We start from the raw sequence: 24,096 nt of genomic DNA, 5'->3' as shown, positions 1-24,096 counted from the left end.
TGCATCCGATTGGTGCTTCACTGCTTTGGATTTGGATTCAAAATTTAAACTACATTTTTTGAATTTAGTGTTTCCAAACACAACATAAATACATTCATTGAATCACATTTACATCTTGAAAAGCAAAATAGAGGAATTTAAAAAACACTGACTCAGCATGTCCTCAGAAGAAGACTGAAGAGGGGCAAGGAGAGAGAGAGACAGGAGAAAATAGTAAAATTCATTCACCTAGAGGATTTATGCTTCCTTGGAAACACAATTTCTAGAGCCCTAGGAGATAATGAAATGTTTTGGAGAATCCTCTTTCATTTGGTAGAGGTAATAAAACAAGGGAAAGGAAAGGAGTAAATCCCTTCCTTCCGAGCCCAACACATCACTTCCAATTTCCAACCCAAAATATAAGGAAAGCAGGAAAGGAGCAACGAAACATCTCTCCCCCCATACCATCTCCCCATACCAACAGGCACTAGCCTAGATGGTATAAGTTCTCACCAAAGGGGAGGTTGAGTGTTCGGGCTTTGGTAGGGTCAGGTGTGTCTGAGCCCTTTGAACTTTGGGCCACAAAAAAATTAAAATTAAAATTAAAAAAATAAAATAAAATCTTTCTTCCCATGAGTGGCTTAATTACCCCCAAAATAAGGCAAATTTACAAATCACTAGATCATCATCCCAGTCAATGAAATGATCTGTGGGATATCTGAAAGCAAACCTAGAGAACACCAGGCTGGTCCATGCTCAACTATTAACCAATTAATTTATGTGCTTGAGACCAGCAACTTGACCAAACTCTCAAATAATTCAAAAAACCAAATTGTAAATCAACTCAAAACACCAAAACTGTGAACGAACTCAAACAAATCCTTGTCAATCGATCCGAGATCCCAAGGGGAATCAAGCTACTCAAGTTTGACTTGTGATCAATTCCTGAGATAAACCAACTAAACTCGAATCAAATTCTACCTCCCAAAGTGAAGGCTTTGCCAGGACTAGGGAAAAGAAAAAATAAATAACTTAAAGCTCATTAGTTTATTGAGCTTCGTTAGATATCAACTCAATGAACAAACCAAGTTTCAAACTCAAAACTTGAATCGAAACTGCCAGTAATAAGCTCACTTGAAATTGCTCATGAAATAAATAATGCAAACTTGAGCTTCTATTCGAGCTCATAAAGTATTCAACCGCTTGAGCAACCCACTTGTGGCAGGTATTTTGTTTGAAACTATTGCAGAGGAAAGTGAACCAACCAAATATGCATACAAGACCAGCAAAGATTAGGTCAAACAAGCCTTCCAAATAATTTTCCAAAATATCTGTCCCTTGATTCAACTGAGAGAGAGAGAGAGAGATCATTCCCACATTTTCTAATCCTATATAATAATCACACGGTATCTTGCAGTCGTGCAGACTGTCTTGTAAGAAATTTTTTTTATTAGATGTCACAAGTTTCTACAATATAGATACAAACATGGATCCATGTGATATTTTCTTCTCCATTAAACAACTATTGCACAATAATCTTAAGACATGAATCTCATGAATAGGGGATTTCCTTCATTTCAAACAATTTTCATTTGAGAAGAAAGCGAGGTTGATAGAATTCCATCCCCTGTATGTTTAAAACAAGGGTCATTAATTGTGCACTGGTAAGGCAGCATGAGCATGCATACATGCATCCATTCCCATGTGCGCATGATGTAATGAATTTTATGGTTGATAATGCTACTTCCATCTTGCAAAACTGATTTTGAAAAGCATATAAAGAAAGTGAACTTACTAACTAAACTCACTATGCACATGGACAAAGCCTCCTTGTATGCTGATGCAAGCCATCACAAGAAAGCATTGATTGTGTTTGTGTGTACAAGCATGCTCCTGGATTCTGAAAAAAAGAAGGAAATCAATCAAGGTCAGGACTGAACTCATGAACCAACGATGTATTTCTTTTCATTTGTCTCAAACGTTCATGAAAATCTTTTTAAAAGCTTTACACAAATATATAACATGAATGAATCAGCTACATTGTATCATATAATTATTAATTATGCTTATACCTCCCATTCATGAAACAGAGGTTGTATATACAGTGTCACTTTTGTCAAGTATTTATCCCCAATTAGCAATATGTCCGCGTTATTTCCAGAATATACCATCTATATATATCATTGAATCTTAAAAGAGGGAGAAGCGAATCTATTTTCCATCATTTTGAGTGAGTGTGAATTAGGTTATAATCAAACAAGCACCCATTATTATACTGCAAGCACATTAGTAAAGTGGGTTCTCCAATTAGGCTTTACAGGATCTAAATTTTTCCACTACCAAAGCAGAATGTAAAAATTATGCTTATGATCTAAGATTCTTATAAGAAATGTTCAAGATCAAAATTATTTCCTTACGTATTACAATTAGCATGGTATTGTCCATGTTCCAACAATTCACTGAAATTTTTCAATATTAATAGAAAAATGTCGACTTGGAGTGGTAAATCCAGTGTTATTAAAAGCCCAAGGCGCTAAAGGTCATTTGGAGCCTAGGTGCGCGCCTTAGTGAAGTTAGGTGCACAATTGAAAATTTAAACTATCATAAAAACATCAATATCTCATAAGTCATATCAATATATTCTAAAAAGCAATATTAAATATAAAAAAGTAAATTCATCAACTAAACAAGCATTCAAAAGTTTAAAACACTAGATATTTGAGTCCAACACTAGATATTGTCTGTAACCCACATTTTAAAACACAAATCAATAGGAGTCCCTCATGAGCTGTATTGAAAACGAAATTTATTCAAAAGTTTTTGTTTTAACTTTCTGGAAAAGGCAGAAGTTTATTCGATTACTTTTCAAAAGTTTATATTTTTCCTGCAATTGGAAACCTTAACATATGTGGTAATGAAAAAATGGGTTTGGTCTCTGATAGTGAAAAATTATGCAAAGAATTGAAAAAGTACAAAACTAAAATTAAAATCTGTTTTTATTTCAAGTTACTCGTTCTTGCGGAATAAAATTTTCATCCTTTTAGTAACCATCCTTCCAGAACTACCATAAAGGTATATATTCATTTTTCAACTATTGAATCGAAGACTTGTGTTTTAATGGAAGCAGTTGTTTAATCTAATATATATTGGATTAATATGTGTTAGCTTAGTTGATACCATTAATTGTTGCATCCTAGCTAATGATTTCCTGGCATGACAAACATCAACTTTCTCCAAAAAAAAAAAAAAAAAATGAAATGAACATATTAAATCTTAACGATACTCCATATTTTGCTTAGAAGTTGCTAAATAGTCTTTTCCATGAATTGTTACCATGAGTGCATGACATAATTATTGAAGTGCATTCATTACTTAATGCAAAAGAGCAAGTGTACCAGATATCTTGGAGCATCATCAACAACTTCGGCAGGTTGGTCTGCGCCCATGCTTGCCAAACATGCTCCCTTGCAGCTAAAAAATTTCTGCATACTATTCATAGAAAAACTTATATTAACAAAAAGTTAACAAAACAAACCATGAAAATATCAGTCCAGATGAAAGCATAGACAATAATGTTTAAAAAATATTAAATGTGAGCTACATTACATGTCTTCAATCTTCATGATCGTTCATTTATGAATCAGACAAACAGGACCAACATCCTGTTGCCCCAATTCATCCCAATTCCATCCCCGCCACATCTCCCAGGGGTGGGGGGACACCCAGTACCCGCTGCCCCCCATTCCAATAATAAATAAATATATAGGCATCCTGAGGCCATAGTTCCCAGAGGAAGCAACCATGCAAGTCAATACACCCAAAATTTGAAAATGATAGCCACCATATATTTAGTTCAATCTTAAAAGAAGATAATGAAAACTATCTAGTTTACAGCGTAAACACAGCATAAGAATCCTACCTACTCAACTTGATAATGTGTATCATACTCCAGGACACCAAGCAAATAATATACCAAACATGCATAAAACATCAACTAAACAAACAAATCAGCAGTAGATGCAGCTATAAATCTTGAGAATAATAATGAAATAAAAGTTAGCGGGGAAAATTTAATGCATGAAATATAGGGCTTACATCTCGCATTGATTAAGGACTAAGAGTTTGCTTAGTACACATGATTGCCCTCTTGACTTGCACACAGAGTTGCATGATTCCCCTTGCCTGTCTCCCATGTGACGCAAAACATAAAATAACTAAAATTCAGTTGGAACTAAACATATATAATCACAAAACGGGTGCAGTCACCAGACACAGCTCACCTTCCAATAATAACATTAACACCAGTTAGTCTTGCTTCCAAGAGTGTATCAGTAGCCCCTGTTGTATTAAAAATTCAAAATATACAAATTTAAGATCCTTTTGCAGCAGAAGAATATATCCAATTAGAAACAATTTCTTTGTAATAACTATGCAAAGGGAACATTAGGAAACAAAAATATTGTACACGAATTAAGTATGCTATTTGAAATGACATCCTGGTTGCCGGTGTGGTCTGATATATTCCTCTCATGCTGAACAAGCTAATACGGTGTGGCACCTATATTTTTTGGACAAGGTGCATGTGAGATGGTTTTGGTCCTAGCAAAGAAGATATATGAATACATTGGTAAGGAATGTTATAAATCAAGTTGAAGGTTGATGGAGAACTGACGTGGTCTGAGAGCTTGAAGTGCACATGTTCCGCCTCCACGTTTGGAGAAGGGGCTAGGATATTAAGGTTGATCTTCATTAACTGTTACTATTATTATTTTAGTAATGTTTAATTTGAGGATATTTTAGTAATTTAGCATTTTATTTTTAGCAGTAAAATTTATTAGGATTCAATTTTGATACTCATATATATGTGGGTTGATACATTGAGAAGGAACTTTTTGATGATTATTGAACATTATTGAGATTGATTGCATTGACTTCTTTCTCCTATTACTCTTCTCTCTTATTATTATTATCCTGTCTCATTCCACGTCCATTTTGGTATCGAAGCAGGCCTACATGTTGTACATCAGTTTGGTATCTGATCTGGGTCACTTTAGCTCATACCTGAAATGACCTTGGCAATGGAAAAATTAACATATACCACCAGGTCTAGCCATGCTCATTCCAGTCCTCGGACATCTGATCTGGGTCACCAGCAATCATCACAGCTTAGAAGGAATAACCATCACAATCTATGCAGAGTTTGCCCCCATCTTATATGACACTGCATCCTCCATAGCATGGTTGTCAAAGGCGCACCTGAGGCGTGAGGTGCCTCAAGGCACAGCAGCCGCGCCTAGGATAGACCCAGGCGAGTAGAGCGCCAGGCGCGCTTTGAGCGCCTAATTGTGGTGGAACTAAATGAATGTAATTCCTCCAACAAATGAGCTCGCCTAATTGTGGTTGAACTAAATAATATATTACCTTAATGAATACCATTCCTTTAACAAATCAGCTACCCTAATTGTGGCCAAACTAAATAATATATTACCTTAATGAATACCATTCCTTTAACCGATCAGCTAGTCTAATTGTGGTCAAACTAAATAATTTATTATCTTAATGAATACCATTCCTTCAACCGATCAACTAGCCTAATTGTGGTCGAACTAAATTATTTCTTACCTTAATGACTACCATTCCTTCACCAGATCAACTAGCCTAATTGTGGTCGAACTAAATAATATATTAACTTAATGAATACCATTCCTTCAACAGATCAACTACCCTAATTGTGGTTGAGTTGGAAGAGCAGATTTATATGCATCAGCCTGAGGAGTTTGAGATTTTGGGAAAGAAAGATCATGTTTGCCTACTGAAGAAGTCCTTGTATGGGCTAAAGCAGTCTCCTAGACAGTGGTATAAGCGATTTGACACCTTTATGGTTGGGAATGGCTACTGTAGGAGTAAGTTTGACAGTTGTGTGTATCACAGAAATCAGATGGTTCGTATTTGTACTTGTCGTATCTTGATGACATGTTGATAGCTTGCAAGAACATGTCTGAAATCAACATGTTGAAGACTCAGCTTAGTGGAGAATTTGAGATGTGAGATCTTGGTGCTGCAAAGATGATATTGGGTATGGAAATTCACAGGGACAGAGGAGCGGGCAGATTGTATTTGTGACAGAAGAAATACATTGATAAGGTGCTGGAACGCTTCGGTATGCAGACATCAAAGCCTATGAATACTCCATTGGCTGCCCACTTTAGTCTTTCAGCACGATTGTCGCGACAGACTGAGGAGGAGGTGGAGCACATGTCTCGTGTTCCTTATGCTAGTGCACTTGGTAGCTTTATGTATGCTACGGTGTGCACTAGGCCAGACATTTCAGATGCAGTTAGTGTAGTGAGCAGATATATGGATAGACTTGTGAAGGCCCATTGGCAGGATGTGAAGTGGATATTACGACACTTGTGAGGCACCGTAGATGTTGGATTAGTCTATGACAGAGGCAACGATACGTGTGGGAGTGTTACTGGATATATTGATTCGGATTGTGCTGGAGATCTTGATAGAAGGAGGTCCTTGACAGGGTATGTCTTCATTCTTTGTGGGAGTGTGATCAGTTGGAAGGCGACTTTACAGCCTGTAGTTGCATTGTCGACTACTGAGGCTGAGTACATGGCAGCTACAGAGGTAGTAAAGGAAGATGCATGGCTGAGAGGCTTGGTTGGTGATTTGGGCTTATAGCAAGATAATTTAACTATGTTTTGCGACAGCCAGAGTGCCATACACCTGATTAAAAATCAGATGTTCCATGAGAGGACCAAGCACATTGATGTTAGGTTTCACTTCATCAGAGATGTGATTGTACATGGTGCTATTGCAGTGAGGAAGATGTTGTCAATGGCTTATTTGTTATTACTTATATAATGTTGGGGCTTATGTGTAATTTCTAAAACTTGTTATTATAAATAGAATGTGGTAGAACGATGAAAGTATTCTTTCATTATTTCTCCCTTTTTCTCTTATCCACTTTCTTCTCTTTTTATTCTTCTTCTTTATCGCTTACTTTTGATTTGATTATGTCTTAAAGTCAACATGGTATCACAGCATGGTTTGTAAAGCTCTCTAGGTGTGTAATTGAAACCCTAAGGGTGTGAAGGGTTTTGAAGAGATTCCAAGATGGGATTTGTTTGCAAGGAAGTAGTGTTAATCACATCCACACATACCGCGGATCCAACTGTTTTTCATCTATTGCAGTCTAGATTGGTGTTTTTTTTAATTTTTTTTTTTTTTTTTTTTGTGTTTGCAAGGTTTGTAACAGTAGCTTTTTCTTCGTCGTTCACGATTCTGGTATGGTCTACTTTATTGCTTTCTAGGATTTGTGTGGTGACTGTGTGGTCGCTTTTTTATGCGTCTCAGAAGGCGGTAATCTTTCTAGTTGAAGTTTATGCATTAGAGAGGTGGTTCTCTACGTATTTTTTAACTTTTGGTGTTGCGCAACCGTAGGGCACTGAATTCCATCCCAACCCCCATCAGAATCATGCACCGTGTGTTACTCAATTTTAACTTCTGGCGTGTATAATGATATTTTTGTTTGTGCTGACCCTGTAGGCGGGTGCGAGACACTGGCAGGCTACCACACTAGCGAGCTACGAGTGCCCAATCTCACATCGCTTAGGTAAGGGAAATGTGAAGTGCTTATATGTAGGTGTGTCACTCCAATTGGTATAAGACCTTTTGGGGTAAAGTCCAAGAGCAAAACTGTTCGGACTCAGAATCAAAGCGGACAATATCATACCATGTGGTAGAGTGGGTCGTTACAAATGGTATCAGAGCTTAACCCAGCCGGAAGTGTGCCGACGGGGAAGTAAGGCCTCCAAGAGGGGTGGATTGTGATAACCCTGTGGGCGGGTGTGCCATGGGCAGGTGCGAGACACTTGCGAGTTACGAGTGCACAATTCCACATCACCTGGGTAAGGGAAAGATGAACTGCTTATATGTAGGTGTGTCACTCCAATTGGTATGAGGCCTTTTAGAGTAAAGCTCAAGAGCAAAACTGTGCGGGCTCAGGGCCAAAGTGGACAATATCATAACATGTGGTGGAATGAGTCGTTACAAATGATATCAGAGCCTGACCCAGCCGGAAGTGTGCCGACGGGGACGTCGGGCCTCCAAGGGGGGTGGATTGTGATGACCTTGTAGGCGAGTGTGCCATAGGCAGGTACGAGACACTGGCAGACTACCACACTGGTGAGCTACGAGTGCACAATCCCACATCGCCTGGGTAAAGGAAAGATGAAGTACTTATATGTAGGTGTGTCATTCCAATTGGTATGAGGCCTTTTGGGGTAAAGCCCAAGAGCAAAACCGTGCGAGCTCAGGCCCAAAGCAAACAATATCATACCATGTGGTGGAGTGGGTCGTTACATTGCCCTAAGTCACTTTTGACTTTGGGTGGTCCAATCAATTCCCATTTTATTATTGTCTCTCAAGTAAATCAGATGCTTGAACCAAATTCTAGACCCAACCTGAGAATGAATTCTAAAGATTGGAGCAGTTTATTTAAATATAAGCAAACTAATTTCGAAATATGGAGGATGCCAGTCTTGAGCGCACAAAACTTACCTCAAAAGATGGAAAGGTTTTTTTTTTCGTCTGATGAGTTAGAAGGATATGAATTGTGAAAAGACTGGATTATTGAACACTACGTTGGAGGAAAGTTGCTTTACATGCTTACCAAAATTGGTTTTCAGACACTTTGAGGTAAACTTGGTCTCAAAAAGGTTCCCACGATGACAAATGTGTTTTACTCTTATATTTAGTAATAACCATGGGAAATAAATCATTCTTGGAAGCCTTGAGGCACGTTGCAGGGAAAGTAATAGCGTCACAGCATTGGGAGCCCATTATGAAATTGATAAAAGAAATCTGAATTCAGAATTATTCTCAGTTAGGTCAAATTACTTATTGCACCATTAGAGTGTAAACAAGTAGAGGCTTGAGCTGCATGACTAGTGTCAACAGGTGGACCCATCTACTTGGATGAAATAGCAACTACTAAAAAGTTTATTGATCCAATGCACGTGAGAGTCTCCTATTTATAACAAACGGAGAGCACCCAATCATTTTTCTTATCAAAAAAAATAGGGCTATAAAATTTAAGTATGCACTTTATAAATATCATCCTGATGAAGTGAGTCCAATTAATGCTGCACCTAATTAAGAAAAAGAAGTCCAAGATCTGCTCATCAAAAAAAAAAAAAAAATTGTCTTTAAAAAAGAATATTGAAAATCAATACTATCTATTATAAAGTATAAACAGATCTAAGCAAACATAGAAAAAGAAAATGGAAGAATTCACAAGGAAAAATAATTTACAAATGGTAGAAACAATTTTAATAAGAGAATGATAGAAACATAATTTAATGTGACGTGATAATTAAATCATGGCCAAAAGTACTCGAGTTATGTTCATTCTCTCAAGAGTTTCAAAATGTTTTAGTCCCTCATTCAGCACAAACAAAATAATGCAACCACAAATACTTTGATCACCAATAACTAAAGGAATAGTCGGCCAATAAAATTTTATTGGGTAAATAGATCGTATTTTAATCAAATTAGTCAACATAAGTCTTGAATACCACAATGATCTTCAGGTCTCACCTGACGAGTTGGATGGCAGAGAAAAACAGTGATGGAAATCGCTAAGGTAAGCATTTTCATGAACCTGAAAATTCAAACTCATTTCAGATATAGTACCACAACTTTTAAAAAAAACATTATAAAATATAATTTTGTAATTGACACTGCTACTTCATTAGGGTGTTCCACAGAGTTGAGAATAAGTTGCCCTAGTAAATCCAAGAACAAGACATACCATTCAAGGCATTATGCTTGGGCCCAATGTTCCCTTGTGATTTTCATCAAACATTAGAATTTGATCAACTCCAATGACATTTATTTTTGGAATCAAACTACAGGAAATTGACAGAGAACAGTGGCAACAATTTTTTTTTTTTTTTTTGATAAGTAAGAATTCATTAAAAGTGTTTAAAAGGGGATTGCGTCCCACAAAAGCAATACAAGGCCAAATAAGACCTCTAAACCCTCAATAAATCCAAAAACTCTACAAGCTCATCCACGGATTTACAATTTCTCCCTAGCACCCAACAAAAAAGGGTGCTAAGAATGGAGAACTTCAACCCAGAATTGTTTTCCTTTCCTTCAAAGGATCTCTTATTTCTTTCAAGCCATAGACACCAAGCTTTTCCATAGGTGTTGCCATTGGTAAACAAAATTAGAATCTCATCAAATCTCTGGAAATGGAACAGGGTGTTCTATTAGATGATCAAAAGCTCATTTGCAACGACATTCTTAGGGTTTCTTTACTGAGCTTCATATTGGAGTGACTCTAGGAGACCTAAGCTTGAAGGCATCAAGTGGAGTCTCATCCCTGCCACTACTGCTCTATGACATGAGTCCATTTGAGGAGGAGGAACTAAGGAGGCCATTGTTATATCAAGAAATCAATCATCAGGACCGAATGGCTTTACAATGGCAATGTCAAGATTATAAAAGAAGACATTTCTTGAAGTGTTCCAAAAAAATTCACTCAAGAGCATTATTAATAGAAGCACCAATGCAGTTATTAGTTGTCTTAATAGCTAAGAATCAATGATTATGCCCACTAGCTTTATTGCTAGTTTTTACAATTTCATAAATAGGGTGCTCTTAAGAAGATTAAGAAGCATTATCCAAGAGACAAACTCTCTTCCAATGGGCTCGCAGTAGAGGTAGGCAAATTTTAGAAGCGATTTTAGTGGCAAACAAGGTGGTTGAAGATTGTAAGAAAGTTAATAACGGATCCTTTTCAAAGTGGCTTTGGAAAAGCCCATGGCTGTGTGGACTAGAATTTTGTGGCCAAGAAAGGCTTTGCAGTCAGATGGTGGCCTTTGTTTAAGGGATGCTTAGGATCAATAAACTTCACAAGTCTTAGTGAATGGAAAACCTAAGGGGATGTGTCTAGAGAATGAGGCATGAATATCATCGTCACCCTATCCGAATGGCTTTACAATGGCAATGCCAAGATTATAAAAGAAGACATTTCTTGAAGTGTTCCAAAAAAATTCACTCAAGAGCATTATTAATAGAAGCACCAATGCAATTATTAGTTGTCTTAATAGCTAAGAATCAATGATTATGCCCACTAGCTTTATTGCTAGTTTTTACAATTTTGTAACTAGGGTGCTCTTAAGAAGATTAAGAAGCATTATCCAAGAGACAAACTCTCTTCCAATGGGCTCGCAATAGAGGTAGGCAAACTTTAGAAGCGATTTTAGTGGCAAACGAGGTGGTTGAAGATTGTAAGAAAGTTAATAAGGGATCCTTTTCAAAGTGGCTTTGGAAAAGCCCATGGCTGTGTGGACTAGAATTTTGTGGCCAAGAAAGGCTTTGAAGTCAAATGGTGGCCTTTGTTCCAGGGATGCTTAGGATCAATAAACTTCACAAGTCTTAGTGAATGGAAAACCTAAGGGATGTGTCTAGAGAATGAGGCATGAATATCATTGTCACCCTTTTTGTTCAAAACAGCGGTGCATGTGCTCTACTGGTTATTTTCTACAACAGAATCTCCAAAATCCTAATGCCATTGAGGGTTTTGAGATGGGATGAGAAAGAATGAAGATTTCTTGTGTGGAAGGAGAGATGTGCAAGGAAGATGAGTTCTGTAAGGGGGTTGCTTCTTTCTATCAGAAGTTGTTCACAGAGACTCGTAGATGGAGACCTTTGCTTGGGGGTCTGCAGTTCGATACGATTTCTAGTGCGGAATGTGTAGGTTTGGAAAGGCCTTTTTCTGAAGGGGAAGTGCTGAATGCGCTGAAGAGCTTTAATGGAGACAAAGCACCAATGGTTTCACTATGAGGTTCCTTTTTCAGAGTTGGGAGGTGGTTAGAGGAGAGGTGATGGGTACTTTTCATGATTTCCACTCTCAGGGCCATTTTGAGAAAAGTTTGAATGCCACTTTCATTGCGCTCATTCCTGAGAGGGGGGGGGGGGGGGGGGGGGGGGGGGAGGACTTCAGGCCTATTAGTTTGGTGGGATGCATTTAAAAATTAATTGCCAAGGTCCTTGCGTTGAGGTTGAGGGATGTCTTGGATGGGGTCATTTCAGATTCTCAGAACGCTTTTGTTGGGGACCGTAAAATTTTAGATTCTATTCTTATTGCAGGTGAGTATGTGGATTCTAGACTGTGCAGTGGGATCCCAGGCGTTTTATGCAAACTGGACATTGAGAAGGCTTACGATCATGTTAGTTGGAGCTTCCTTCTCTATTTATTGGAGAGGATGGGATTTGGTGAGAGATGGAGGAGATGGGTCGAGTTTTGTATCTCTTCTCAGCCACGAGATTCTTTAGTAGTTCAAGGAGCTTGACACAGGGGGATCCACTTTCTCCCTTTTTGTTCCTAGTTGTGATAGAAGCCCTCAGCAAATTGATGAGAAGGGTTGTGGATTTGGGCTTCGTGCGAGGTCTTCAGATGGGCAAAGATGTTTCTAGTCAGGTGGGTATATCCCATTTGATGTTTGCAGATGACACTTCCGTTTTTTGTGATGCGGATGAGTCTCAGATGAGGTACTTGAGTTGTCTTTTGACTCTTTTGACACGGTTTCAAGTCGTTTGCGGCTTAAAGGTGAACGTGGGTAAAGGTGTCTTGGTTCCCGTTGGGGAGGTTCCAGAGATCTCCACTCTTGCTGACATTCTAGGTTGCAGCATTGGCTCTTTTCCTATTTCTTATTTAGGGTTGCCGCTTGGGGGGCCGTAGAGGCGAGTGGGATGTTAGGACCCTGTTGTGGAAAGGTTTGAGTGGAGGCTGGCTGGGTGGAAGATGCAGTATCCCTCAAAAGGTGGGAGAGTCACTTTGATGAAGAGTACTTTGTCGAGTCTTCCAACCTATTTTCTCTCTCTTTTTCAGATTCCTTGTTCAGTGGGTGAGAGGATTGAGAGGCTACAACATAATTTCCTTTGGGGTGGGAGGGAGGATGAGTTCAAGTTTCATTTGGTTCGTAGGGATCAGGGTTGCAGTCCAATTCGTTTTGGTGGTATGGGCATTAGAAGACTGGTACCTTTTAATAAGGCCCTTTTGGGCAAGTGGTTGTGGAGATTTGGAATGGAGAGGCATAGACTTTGGAAAAGGGTGGTTGCGAGCAGATTTGGGGAGGAGAGAGGTGGTTGGTGTTCTAGGGAGGTGAGTATCTCTTACGGTGTTGGGGTTTGGAAGTCCATCCAGAAAGGGTGGGATGAATTCTCAAAACACATTAGATTTCGAGTGGGGGATGGGAGGAGGATCCGCTTTTGGGAGGATGTTTGGTATGGTGATCATTCTCTGGCCATCACTTTTCCCAGGCTTGTTAGGATTGCTGTGGACAGGCATAGCTTTTGTGACTGCCTGCTATTGTCTTGATGGTGGGAGAACAGTTTGGGACATTCGTTTCTTGAGACACTTTCAGGATTGGGAGATCAAGGATGCCATTGGTCTTTTGGAAATGGTGTAAAGACAGGAGTTTACGGGCGATGTTTCTGACACATGGGTGTGGATTCCTTCTTCCCAGGGTTGTTTTGGTGTTCGGTCTTTCTACAGGTGCATTACAAAAGCCCATAGGGAGTCTTTCCCATGGAAGGCTATTTGGAGATCCAAGGCCCCCCTCAAAGTGGCTTTTTTTGCGTGGACTTCGGTGTTAGAGAAGATCTTTACCCAGCACAACTTAAGAAGGAGAAGACAGGTAGTGGCCAATTGGTGTTACGTGTGTAAGAGAGATAGGGAAACGATTGATCACCTTCTTCTGCATTGCCCCGTAGCTTGGGATTATTGGGTCTTACTGTTGAATTTGTTTGGGGTTCAGTGGGTTATGCCCAGATCCCTCATAAATTTGATTGAGGCTTGGCGAGGTTGGTAAAAAAGAGCTTATTTTTTATTCAGAAGGTAAGAGTCACAATCATCGAGTCCTATCTAAGCAATACCTAACTAATTTATATCGATCTTAAAGATGCCCATATTTCAATAGCAAAAAGTGAGAAGACTCAAAAAATTATTCCTTGGTCAGGGACAGGGAAGCTCTCTTGGGATGGTCCGTAGTAACAAAGCCTCCTTAGAAAAATGGTTGTGAATATTTTGAAAGAGTGAAGTACTTTTGGCACTTGGTTATAAAAAGAAAACATGAGATTTAGGAAAATGGTTGAAGCACTGATCTACATGTGAAGCCCGAAAAGTATATAATAAATTTGTAAATCAGAAATTATGCCTAATGTACAAGACCATTCCAAATACCTGTCATGGTGCATTAGCATGGACCAAAATTAATAGTCATAACTTACAAATTTCATTTCATAATCTTCAAGTCGAATAATGTAAATGACCACAGTAACAGAGAACCAATAACAAATGCCAAGGGATAATTACATACCACACTCTCGGAATTATGACGACACCTCCCAGCACAGAAATCAAAAACACTTGAATAGGTCCCTACCAAAAAATAATAATAATTTTTTGTCATTGAAAGAATACCCCAAAGGGAAACCTATGTTTTCCTAATTTTATAACCCCAAAAACATGTGGAGGTGAGTAGGGGACAAAAGCACCTAGTCAAAAGTTAATCAGGATCAATGTCATTATCCCACTTATCCACATCACTTGCAAAACTGTTAAATTTTCATATGCTAGGCCAGTTGGGGAAAACGGGAAATAATCTGATTGGATTAATACATAAGATCTCCTAGACGGTATCCATCAAGTGATAGCTGAGCAACTCAAAAAATTCAAGTTGTCGTAACTCGTAAGGAACGGAAATACGAACCACCAAAAGATAAAAGTTTACCTGCAGTTACTGGCTTAGCTATCTTCACCTTCAGTGCTAGTTCCTTTCGTGTCTACAGAACAAATTTCATGATGCAAGCGGTAAGTTCCATGTTGCAGGCTTTAGAAAACTAAGTCAAAAATAGATTTTTTTTTATAGATCTAAGTCAAAAATAGATGAAAACAAAATTCAATGAAATACCCTTTCTGGATTCAAGCAGCATGAAACACAAAATTCATATGAGTTGCAGCATTGTGAAACAAGGTTGCAACCACTGCAAGCAAGAAGAAAACATGTTGTCAATCTGTACGATATTTTTGCTCAATATGAGCCTATATGAATCCATTAGAGATAACTCACTGACAAGAGAATTGCTCCCCTTTTCCAGAGCAGCAGCGAGATTCTGGATCCACCGACAGTGCATTGCATACATGACCTACATTTTAAAACACTGGTTATGAGAAATGCTGTAACAGCAAGTAATGGTAATGCACCATAACCTTGTAATTTGCAATTCTGAAAATTTGAAATACATTAAGATGCAAAAAAAAAATAAAAATAAAAATAAAAAAAAATAAACTTGATGCAACTCAAAATTGAAGACCTATCAAAACAGATGGCCAAGGCCTCCAAGATCGACTCAGCTACCAACTACAGCCATACTAAAAGAGCTATTAAAGGAAACCGGAGATCTACCTTGATCAATTCCGAATTTACAAAGGCTACACTTGAAAAAGTGAAACACACAATTTGATTACCTTATTCGACATGAGTACCTAAGTAATGTCATTTAAATGGGATGGCAACAATCCACCTTTACTGTTACAAAAGCCTTTAGGCTTTTCCATCATCCTAGTAGTCCGGGTCATAACAGGCTAGGCTCTCAGCTCAGAAGTCAGGGGTTCATGTCCCATTGTTCACTCTTACCCTGATGTAGTGAAGTTCAAACATTTAGAGTTGTATTTTCTCACTGATAAATGCCAAGAGATTTTTTTTTTGATAAGTAAGATCGCATAAATAAAAAAAAGCATTCAAAAAGGGGAACGCATCCCTCAAAAGCTACGCAAGACCAAATAGGGCCTCTAATCTCTCAAAGAACCCAACACAAAATAGAGCTAATAATGGAGAATTTCAGCACACCAATAGAAGTCTCCTTCCCTTCAAAGTATCTCCTATTTCGTTCAAGCCATAAACACCACCGGTCACACAAAGGCGTAATCCTCCAGAAACCCTGAACATGAGCCCCCACTAAACAGCCTCTCCAGGCCTCAATCAAGCCTCTAGTAGATCTGGGCATAACCCACTAAACTCCAAACAAACCAAACATCAAAGCCTAGCAATCCCGAGCCACTGGGCAATGTAAAAGATGATGATTTACCGTTTCCTCATACAACAACAGTTGACCACAACTTGTCTCCTCCTCTTAAGGTTATCCTGGGTCAATATCTTTCCCAACATAGATGTCCAAACAAAGAAAGCCATCTTGAGGGGGGCCTTAGAACGTCAAATAGTCTTCCATGGGAACGCATCTCCTCGAGAAATCCTAAGACATCTAAAGTATGAGCGAACCTCAAAATGACCCCTAGAAGAGGGGACCCATACCAAAGAATCAGGGACTCCACTAGCAATCTCTTGATGATACAGCAACTCCAAAAAACCAACTACTTCCTCAATCTCCCAATCGTGAAAATACCTCACAAACGAACAACCCAGGATGATCTACCACTATCAAGACTATTGAAGATTTAATGGAGGAATCAGTGGAGGAAAATCTTTCTATAATTGATGTTATTTCCTATTATTGAAGATTTAGTGTTACTAGAGGAATCAGTGGAGAAAAATCCTCCTTGTTTCCTATTTTCTATCTCTTTCCATTCTCATAATTTCTTCTCCTATATAACGGAGCCTCCACCATTGTATTGTGAATGAATTGAGAGAGTTTTATAAAAGTAATGTAGCCCTTTGGGCTCTTTGTGCCATGGATGTAGGTCATAGTGGTTGAACCACGTATTATATGTGTTCTTGTTTCATTTCTCTCCACTTCTATTTCATTATTTACAACTTGGTATCAGAACCTAATTTCTCTTCCTAAGTTCAGACCCTTATTTTTGGGTATTCCCTTAGCATCTGAAATGATGCTAAGGTTTTTCGGTGCTATTTGTGACTTGTTTAGGCTGCCGGTTTGTTCGATGAGAATGTTCTTCGCCTTTGCCGTGTCTCCGCCAAATTTTTGTTGACTTGTTTGGGTTGTCAGTGTGTTCGGTAGCATTGTTCTTCGTCTTCTCTCTTCTCTCTTCTCTCTTCATCATTCACACTTGTTACTACTCGTCGTCTCAATGGCAAGTTGGGCATTCATGCTCCAACTTAAGGGGGAGTATTGAAGATTTAATGGAGGAATCAGTAGAGGAAAATCTTTCTGTAATTGATGTTGTTTCCTATTATTGGGAATGAATTGAGAGAGTATTATAAAAGTGATGTAGCCCTTTGGGATCTTTGTGCCGTGAATGTAGGCCCTAGTGGCTGAACCACGTAATATATGTGTTCTTCTTGTTTCATTTCTCTCTTCACTTCTATTTCATTATTTACAACTAAGATGATAGCAGTCACTCACCAAGGCGTGTCAATCTTCCAAATAATGCATAAGGTTTTATATTTAAAAGAGAATGTCCCATTGTTAATGCTAACACGTCCCATTATAAGCCACTTCCCGCAAAATACTGTCAAAGGCTAACTTTTCCTACTATGCGTGGAACATATACAGGATGAATTTAAACTTTAGAAAGATGGTAGGAATTAGGTGTAAAGAATCGAAAATGTGAAGTCCAGAACTGAACCTTCCAAAAGACAAAATTAATTAATAGAGTAGTCACATAAGAATAAGACTCAACCTTCTTCTTTTTTTCACAAAAAAAAAAAAAAAAAAAAAAATGGAAGTTCTAAGCTAGTACGCATGGACACTCCTCAAGGGGTGATGGGCCGTGACGGACGGCATGCATGGGACACAGCCGGACACATGTCTGACATAAATGTCCTGGAATTTGATGTTTTATTTATATATTTTGGTTGAACACAACATGGACACATCAGGGACACTTTGATGACATGGCAGAACATTTTTTGCAATTATATTTTTTAACAAAAGGAGCTCCAATGTAGTTTTAAAACATATTATGGGTTAACTAGGAAAACAACATAAATTTTAAGAAAACAAAAACATGTATCAGCCAATATAAAAATATGATGTGGGTGAAGAACTGATCCAACCCCTGGATATTATAGTACATAAAATGTACATTTTCCTTTTCAAACAATGGAAAGATTAGGAAGTACGACAAATAGCAACTGAATCATGACTTGAGAAAGGAAAAAGACATACCATTATCATCAGAGAGCAAGTATCTTCCTTGAACTGTAGTTCTGCAAATGTGATTGTCTTGGAGGCTGATATCCTTCCTATAATGAAAAAGTAAAACAAACTTAGGATAACAATTTCAAAAAAGAAAAAGGAAAAGGGGAAAAACTTTAAAAGAATTGTTTTTGATAAATTTAATTTCACTCAATATAAAAGAAATTAACAAGCATAACGAGTAGAATATGGATATATGATGATTGTCTCATAAGGAGTAGAAAATCATAAAAAACAACTTACAATATACAAGATTTAATAAATTTCGAAAGCTTAGTATATCACATCATGAACCTATTACTAACAATTCATAAGCACTCTGCTCATGCATTATGTACAATTAGGTATTTTTTAGTGCTTTTTAATGGAATTTTACTTATAAAAAAATTATGTACAGTTTGGATGACAAGAAATTTTGGAATGATACAGCAACCACACCAACCTCAAACACCTCCAAGATTTGATCTTTCTTTGCCTTCAAAGCCTTCCCATCATTAAAGCTATGTTTATCGCCAAAATATTTGAAGAGTAAGGATTATAGTTCTTTCATCATTAAAGGATTATAGTTCTTTCAACTATTTAACCCGACATTATTGAGAACTTGAGAACATGAAATTCTCCATTGAACTAAGATATTAAAACTATTCGGTAAAGTCAGATTTAGTTTTCCAAAAATGAAATACAAAATTCAGGTTTTATTTCCTCTCTTTTCTGCATGGCCAAGAAAAGATTTTCACAAATACTTTTGACAATGAATATTGAAAAGTGCTACACATGATTTGTTAATTTGTTATATTAAATATATGTAGGTGTCTAAAAGTCGGGTTCACAAATAAGTTATAAAACTCATTCACTGGATGTAAGGGCAAAACTGAATCAACAAAAGCACCAATGTTTTACCTCTCCATCAATATCCCCGGGCAAAACCCAAACTATCTAACATAGCATGTCTCATACAGGGATCTCATTCAATCCAATATATTCATGTTAAACACGGTCAATCTAATAAATTTCATTCTATTGAAGAAGGAAAGTTTCTTCTTCTTTCACCACTGACGTATCTTTGGTACATATTTGAAAGTAAGCACTTATGACCAATACTAAAAATTTGAGACATACGCACGTCATGCCAAACTTCGTATATTTTGAAGTGTCCACATGAAAAAAAATAAAAATATCACTAGTTAACGTGTTTTACATTTAAATAACATATGAAATATTTAATTATAATAGGTTGAAAAATCACTCCAATTATCTTTAGTGATATATCATTATATATTTTTCAGTAAGTACTGTAATTTTTTACTGTATTCCTGCCCCGTTTCTTCTCACTTGTTCTCAGACTACTATAATCATGGGTATGGATGTCCAGTCCCAGTATCAACTTTCTTTAAATGACAATTTTAGTCACTAATTAATTGACATGGAAGTTATTATAAGATTTGTTTCACTTTTGACATATTTTAATTTTAAAATTGTGCATATGTCTCATTTTTGCATTATGAAGGATGTGGTCCATTGACCCACTGATGTCTCCACTTGAAACCCCCTTAGTAAGTCTTGTGTTCCCACAACTCTCCTTTTTTCCCATGTTGCGAAGATGGTTTGGATGTATAAGGTTCCTCCCTCTGTCAAAACTCTGTTGTGTAATAGACCCTAAGGAGCTTCATATAAGAGACATACTCAAATATAAAATACCGAATAGAGCTATCACTTCGCTTCTTCCGGTATGTTTGAGGACATAATACAATTAATCATTTGTCTATGTATTTTGAGGTGACTCGTCACAATAGAAATTGCTTCTTCCATATGGGAGATAATATTTGGGTGCCTCAAACTGGCATTTCTTCCTTCACTTCATCCAGAACTCTAGGTTTGGGGGGTATTAGGAAAAAGCAAGATTGTGGCCTCTATTTGGTTAATATTAGGAAGAAATTTATAAGTTCAATGGCACATCTGATAATACAAACCACTCAAACACAACTTGTATCAAATGTTTTGGTTAACCTTTAACCTCTAGGCTTTCTAGAGGAACTTCTCTATGATTGATTCTCCACCATTTGAACAAAGACACACTTAAGCCTCACTTCATCAGTTTTTTTTTTTTTCTTTTTTGATAATTTAGGCCATTGAAGTGTTGTAAGGATATCAACAGATCATAGCGCAAAAATCCTTTTCACTTACTCGAAGCCTTTTTGGTTTTAGTGTTAGTTTAAGAGTAAATATACTCCTACAAAGGAGTCCTACCAGTATTCCATAATGGATATGATGTAAGACCAACCAATTGATGTAGAACAAAAGTATTATGAAACCGAGGACATTGTAGCTTTGATAGCAAGTTGACACGGTACCAGAAAGAAACAAGATCAGAAATAAGAAGATCAGATAAGGTCAGAAGAAGCAGGGAGAAATATGAAGGGGATGAGAAAATAGATGAAAGAATAGGCTAGACATACCGAGGGGAAGAGAATGTAAGAAATGGGGAAAGAAGAACACATAGAAGAGTAATATAAATCCACAATGGTATTCAATAATCAAAAGCTGAATACTTTACACCTTTATATAGGTAAGATAAAAGGCAAACCCTAAAGAAAAGGTAAAATAAGAAAATACAAAAATAATCATAAACATTATACATTATCAATAAATAAATAAACCTAACCATAATTTTATCTATCCTTGCCTCTTCTGCAAAAGTAGAGGTAAATCACGTGTGGCTAAAAGAAAAGAAGAAGAAAAATTTTTGACACATCCTCATATGAACTGTAAGCAATGCACCTCAAACGTTGGAACGTCTTCTCTTTTAGTGAACATATATATAATGCAGTGTAAATTCCAAGTAATGAAATTGGTTTGACAAGTAGTCAAGTATATATGTGAGGCAACAAGCCTTTAGGAATTATTTTAACAGGTTCAAAAGGGTCATTATACAGTAGCGTACTTGTTAGTTGAGGGTTTTGGGAGGAGGAGACTGGACACAAACCCAAACTTTGACATTATTCACACAAAGAGATATTCTTTTAATATCTATGAAATTGATACACACAAATAAAGTTTCCAAACAAGAGCTCTCAACATTGAGGTGGCCAGAACACATGCTAATCTCAAATTACTAAGGATGTCACATTTGAGAAAGGGTTGCTTCACCATAATTGTGGATAAAAATAAGATCTTTGATGTTTCACAAGACAAGGAATAATAAATAAATATATAAAAAGGAAAGTAAGAAGAGAACAATTACGTATTGGACAATGATGAAAATAATATATCAAAATACTGCAGAAAATCACATAATAAATGCCACATCATAGCCATGTTCTACAATAATCTATATTTGAGAAAATTTATAACTTTATCAAACAAATGAATGCAACTAGATTAGAGAAGAGAGAGTAAATAATTTGATCACAATATTTTATGCTGACAAAAGTAATTTGACCAATGCTGTCCAGAATCTCCAGATTTTTGTTCTCGTAATCATTGGAAGAAATTAAGGAATAAAGCAACGTATTACAACTAAAATCAGAGAATTGTATACTCATTACAAGAATAACTTAGAAAATTGAAACTTTTTTACTTTATTACAGTTTTGAGCTTAATGCAAGATAAATTTGCACACCAATTATGAGAATCACTATGAAATTCAATCTACATTTATAATAACAAAAGAGTAGAGAAAATTATATAAATTTCAAATTATTTTCAAGCACTTCTTAAACAATAAGAATCAGGGCCAACACTTAAAGAAGATTAAAAAAGTTCACTAATATCCAAAACTCTAATATTTCTAACACGGTTATTACAAGAATTGAGCATAAAATGCCAAGAATTTGCATAAAATTACTTCTACGAAGCTACTTGCATTCAACAATTATTCAAGAAATGACGAGAATATATCTGTTAGATTACAAGTTTACCATTTTACCTACCACCTAGGTTTCTTGCATACTACAAATTATCATATATAATTACACCTACCATATTAGTATCTATAGGTTACTTGTTCATCACTTACATACCCCAAAACTTCTCATATATATATATATAGGACATGTAATCGTCATTACTTCAATACAATATAATATTTCTCTTTCTTTACTTCTAACATGATATCAGAGCTTTTCGATATCTGGTAAATAATCTACCAGTTTATCGTAATCACCACAGGGGATGGCACCATCAGCCCCATCCTCGGCGGCGATCAACCTTCAAACTTATGCTTCCGCATCCCAACTTCAGTCTCAAGTCCATAATCAGTAAAAGCCTTATTTAGCCGCCCAATCAGCCTCCAAGGCACATCAATAGCGGTGCTAGCAGTAATGCGTCACCTGCCACGACAGTTGTCATGTCAGACACAGTTAGCAGCAGTGCCAGCAAAAGTGCCACATCACCTGCCATGTCGGTTGTTCATCACCCGCCTACCCCAAGCCTTCTCGTGTGTGTGTGTGTGTATAGCACATACAATCTTCACTACTTCAATACAATCATATATTTCTCTCTCTTTACTTCTGACAATATCATTACACTGTTTGGTTGTTGAGAAAATGCACGAACATAAGAGAAACCAAGAATGTCTAATCTTGGGTTATTCATTATGTAGCTGAGATGAGCTCTTCAATTTTCTCAAAGACCGAAACAATCAAGGGATGCTTCATTACGAATTTCCTTTACAAGAAATGCATCATTACACTGTTTGGTTGCTAAGAAAATGCAGGAACATAAGAGAAACCAAAATTTTTAATATCGGAATACTCATTATGTAGCTGAGATGAGCTCATTAATTTTCTTAAAAACGGAAACAACAAAAGGATGAGTGATTACGAATTTTCTTTACAGTTTCAACTATTTTCCGGGATCCAAACAGAGGGTTAAGAGAAAATTTTACCTGATTGCTGATGCAGTGGATGAAAATTGAAGGATGAACAGACGAATTAATATTAGACTGAGATTTAAACGAGATTTGGGCATTTTCGCCTTTCGATTTCAACAACGAAAAGCGACGTAAAATCTAGGGCTCGTTTGGTTTCTCTTTTGATGATGGTCGGGAAGAATCGGGTCGGGTAAAATGCAGTCAAAACTCCCATTTCTTTCTTCTTAGTCTTCTTGGTGCTGCTTCTTTTTTCAACATTTCGTTTGGATTGGTATAAAAAAGACACAGGAAAGAAAAATGGGGATGTTTTGTTTACATTTGTGAAAGGAAAAATGAAGAATTAATAAAAATAATCTAAAATTTTATGGCTGGTTTTAGTAACGAGAAACGTTTCTTGTTTTCAACTTCTAAAGAGACAAAACAAAAACAAAAATAGCTTCCAATAAAATGTTTTTATTTTTTTATAACAGAAAACATTTTCAATTTTTGTGAAAAAAAGAGAAAACATCAAAATGATGTTTCTTATGTTTTCGATACTGTAGAGCAGAAATGTTTTCACTATTGTTACTATACAGACATTATTCATTTCAAATTAAATTCATATTATTTGTGTAATATACTAAGTTGCATATTAAATGTTAATAAAAATATATATTTTTAATATAGAATAAATTAAATATTATATATTATTTTTTATTTGATAAAAATATATTTTAATATATAATATATTAAATAATAATGTAAATTATTTTTTGTGACTAAATAATTTTTGATATAGAATATAATGTTATTAAATTATTAAGTAGTAAATATTTTATATTATTATATATCATTTCTATATTATATTATATGTAAATAATAAATTATAATTAATTTACAATATTATAACACAATATATATTTTACTACATATAAGATATATTATTTAATATTTTTTATTCATAATAAATTATTTTATGTTAAATATATTATATATCACATAATAAATGTATACATCATGCATATACATGTGTTACATAATTGGTAGGAATGTTTTTGTCCTCGTAT

General features: G+C 36.5%; 1 protein-coding gene across 4 annotated transcripts; it reads right to left on the bottom strand.

Moving 5' to 3' along the window:
- Positions 1 to 1,250: 1,250 nt before the first annotated feature.
- Positions 1,251 to 23,328, bottom strand: LOC132301154 (uncharacterized). 4 transcript variants are annotated; one of them, XM_059798451.1, is made up of 13 exons: positions 23,066 to 23,328; positions 22,326 to 22,508; positions 18,151 to 18,227; positions 15,135 to 15,210; positions 14,976 to 15,048; positions 14,796 to 14,847; positions 14,382 to 14,443; positions 9,589 to 9,652; positions 4,260 to 4,317; positions 4,075 to 4,161; positions 3,375 to 3,468; positions 1,775 to 1,879; positions 1,251 to 1,606 (listed from the first exon to the last, which is right to left on the bottom strand). In XM_059798451.1, the coding sequence occupies exons 2-12, from the start codon at positions 22,367 to 22,369 to the stop codon at positions 1,787 to 1,789; spliced, it is 780 nt and encodes a 259-aa protein (XP_059654434.1). In that variant the 5' UTR covers positions 22,370 to 22,508; positions 23,066 to 23,328; the 3' UTR covers positions 1,251 to 1,606; positions 1,775 to 1,786. The 4 variants fall into 4 exon arrangements, with proteins under 4 accessions (XP_059654434.1, XP_059654421.1, XP_059654416.1 ...); XM_059798438.1 differs by lacking the exon at positions 22,326 to 22,508 and having other exon boundaries at positions 1,251 to 1,683; positions 23,066 to 23,327; XM_059798433.1 differs by lacking the exon at positions 22,326 to 22,508 and having other exon boundaries at positions 23,066 to 23,327.
- Positions 23,329 to 24,096: the final 768 nt, after the last annotated feature.

The sequence above is a fragment of the Cornus florida genome, unplaced genomic scaffold (assembly GCF_030987335.1).
Source record: "Cornus florida cultivar Cherokee Brave unplaced genomic scaffold, ASM3098733v1 CherokeeBrave_3.0.0_Hap2_Chr01, whole genome shotgun sequence".
NCBI lineage: Eukaryota > Viridiplantae > Streptophyta > Magnoliopsida > Cornales > Cornaceae > Cornus > Cornus florida.
The sequence above is the reverse complement of the archived record's forward strand: the minus strand, read 5'-3'. Positions and strand labels throughout refer to the sequence as shown.

Excerpts from the sequence above, each read along its gene's own strand:
- LOC132301154 (XM_059798438.1), bottom strand. The coding sequence starts at position 23,148 with ATGCCCAAATCTCGTTTAAATCTCAGTCTAATATTAATTCGTCTGTTC. Across the intron at positions 14,444-14,795 it reads AGCTAAGCCAGTAACTGCAG|GGACCTATTCAAGTGTTTTT; the intron begins GTAAACTTTTAT and ends ATTTTTTGGTAG. Across the intron at positions 4,318-9,588 it reads TCTGCCATCCAACTCGTCAG|GGGCTACTGATACACTCTTG; the intron begins GTGAGACCTGAA and ends TTAATACAACAG.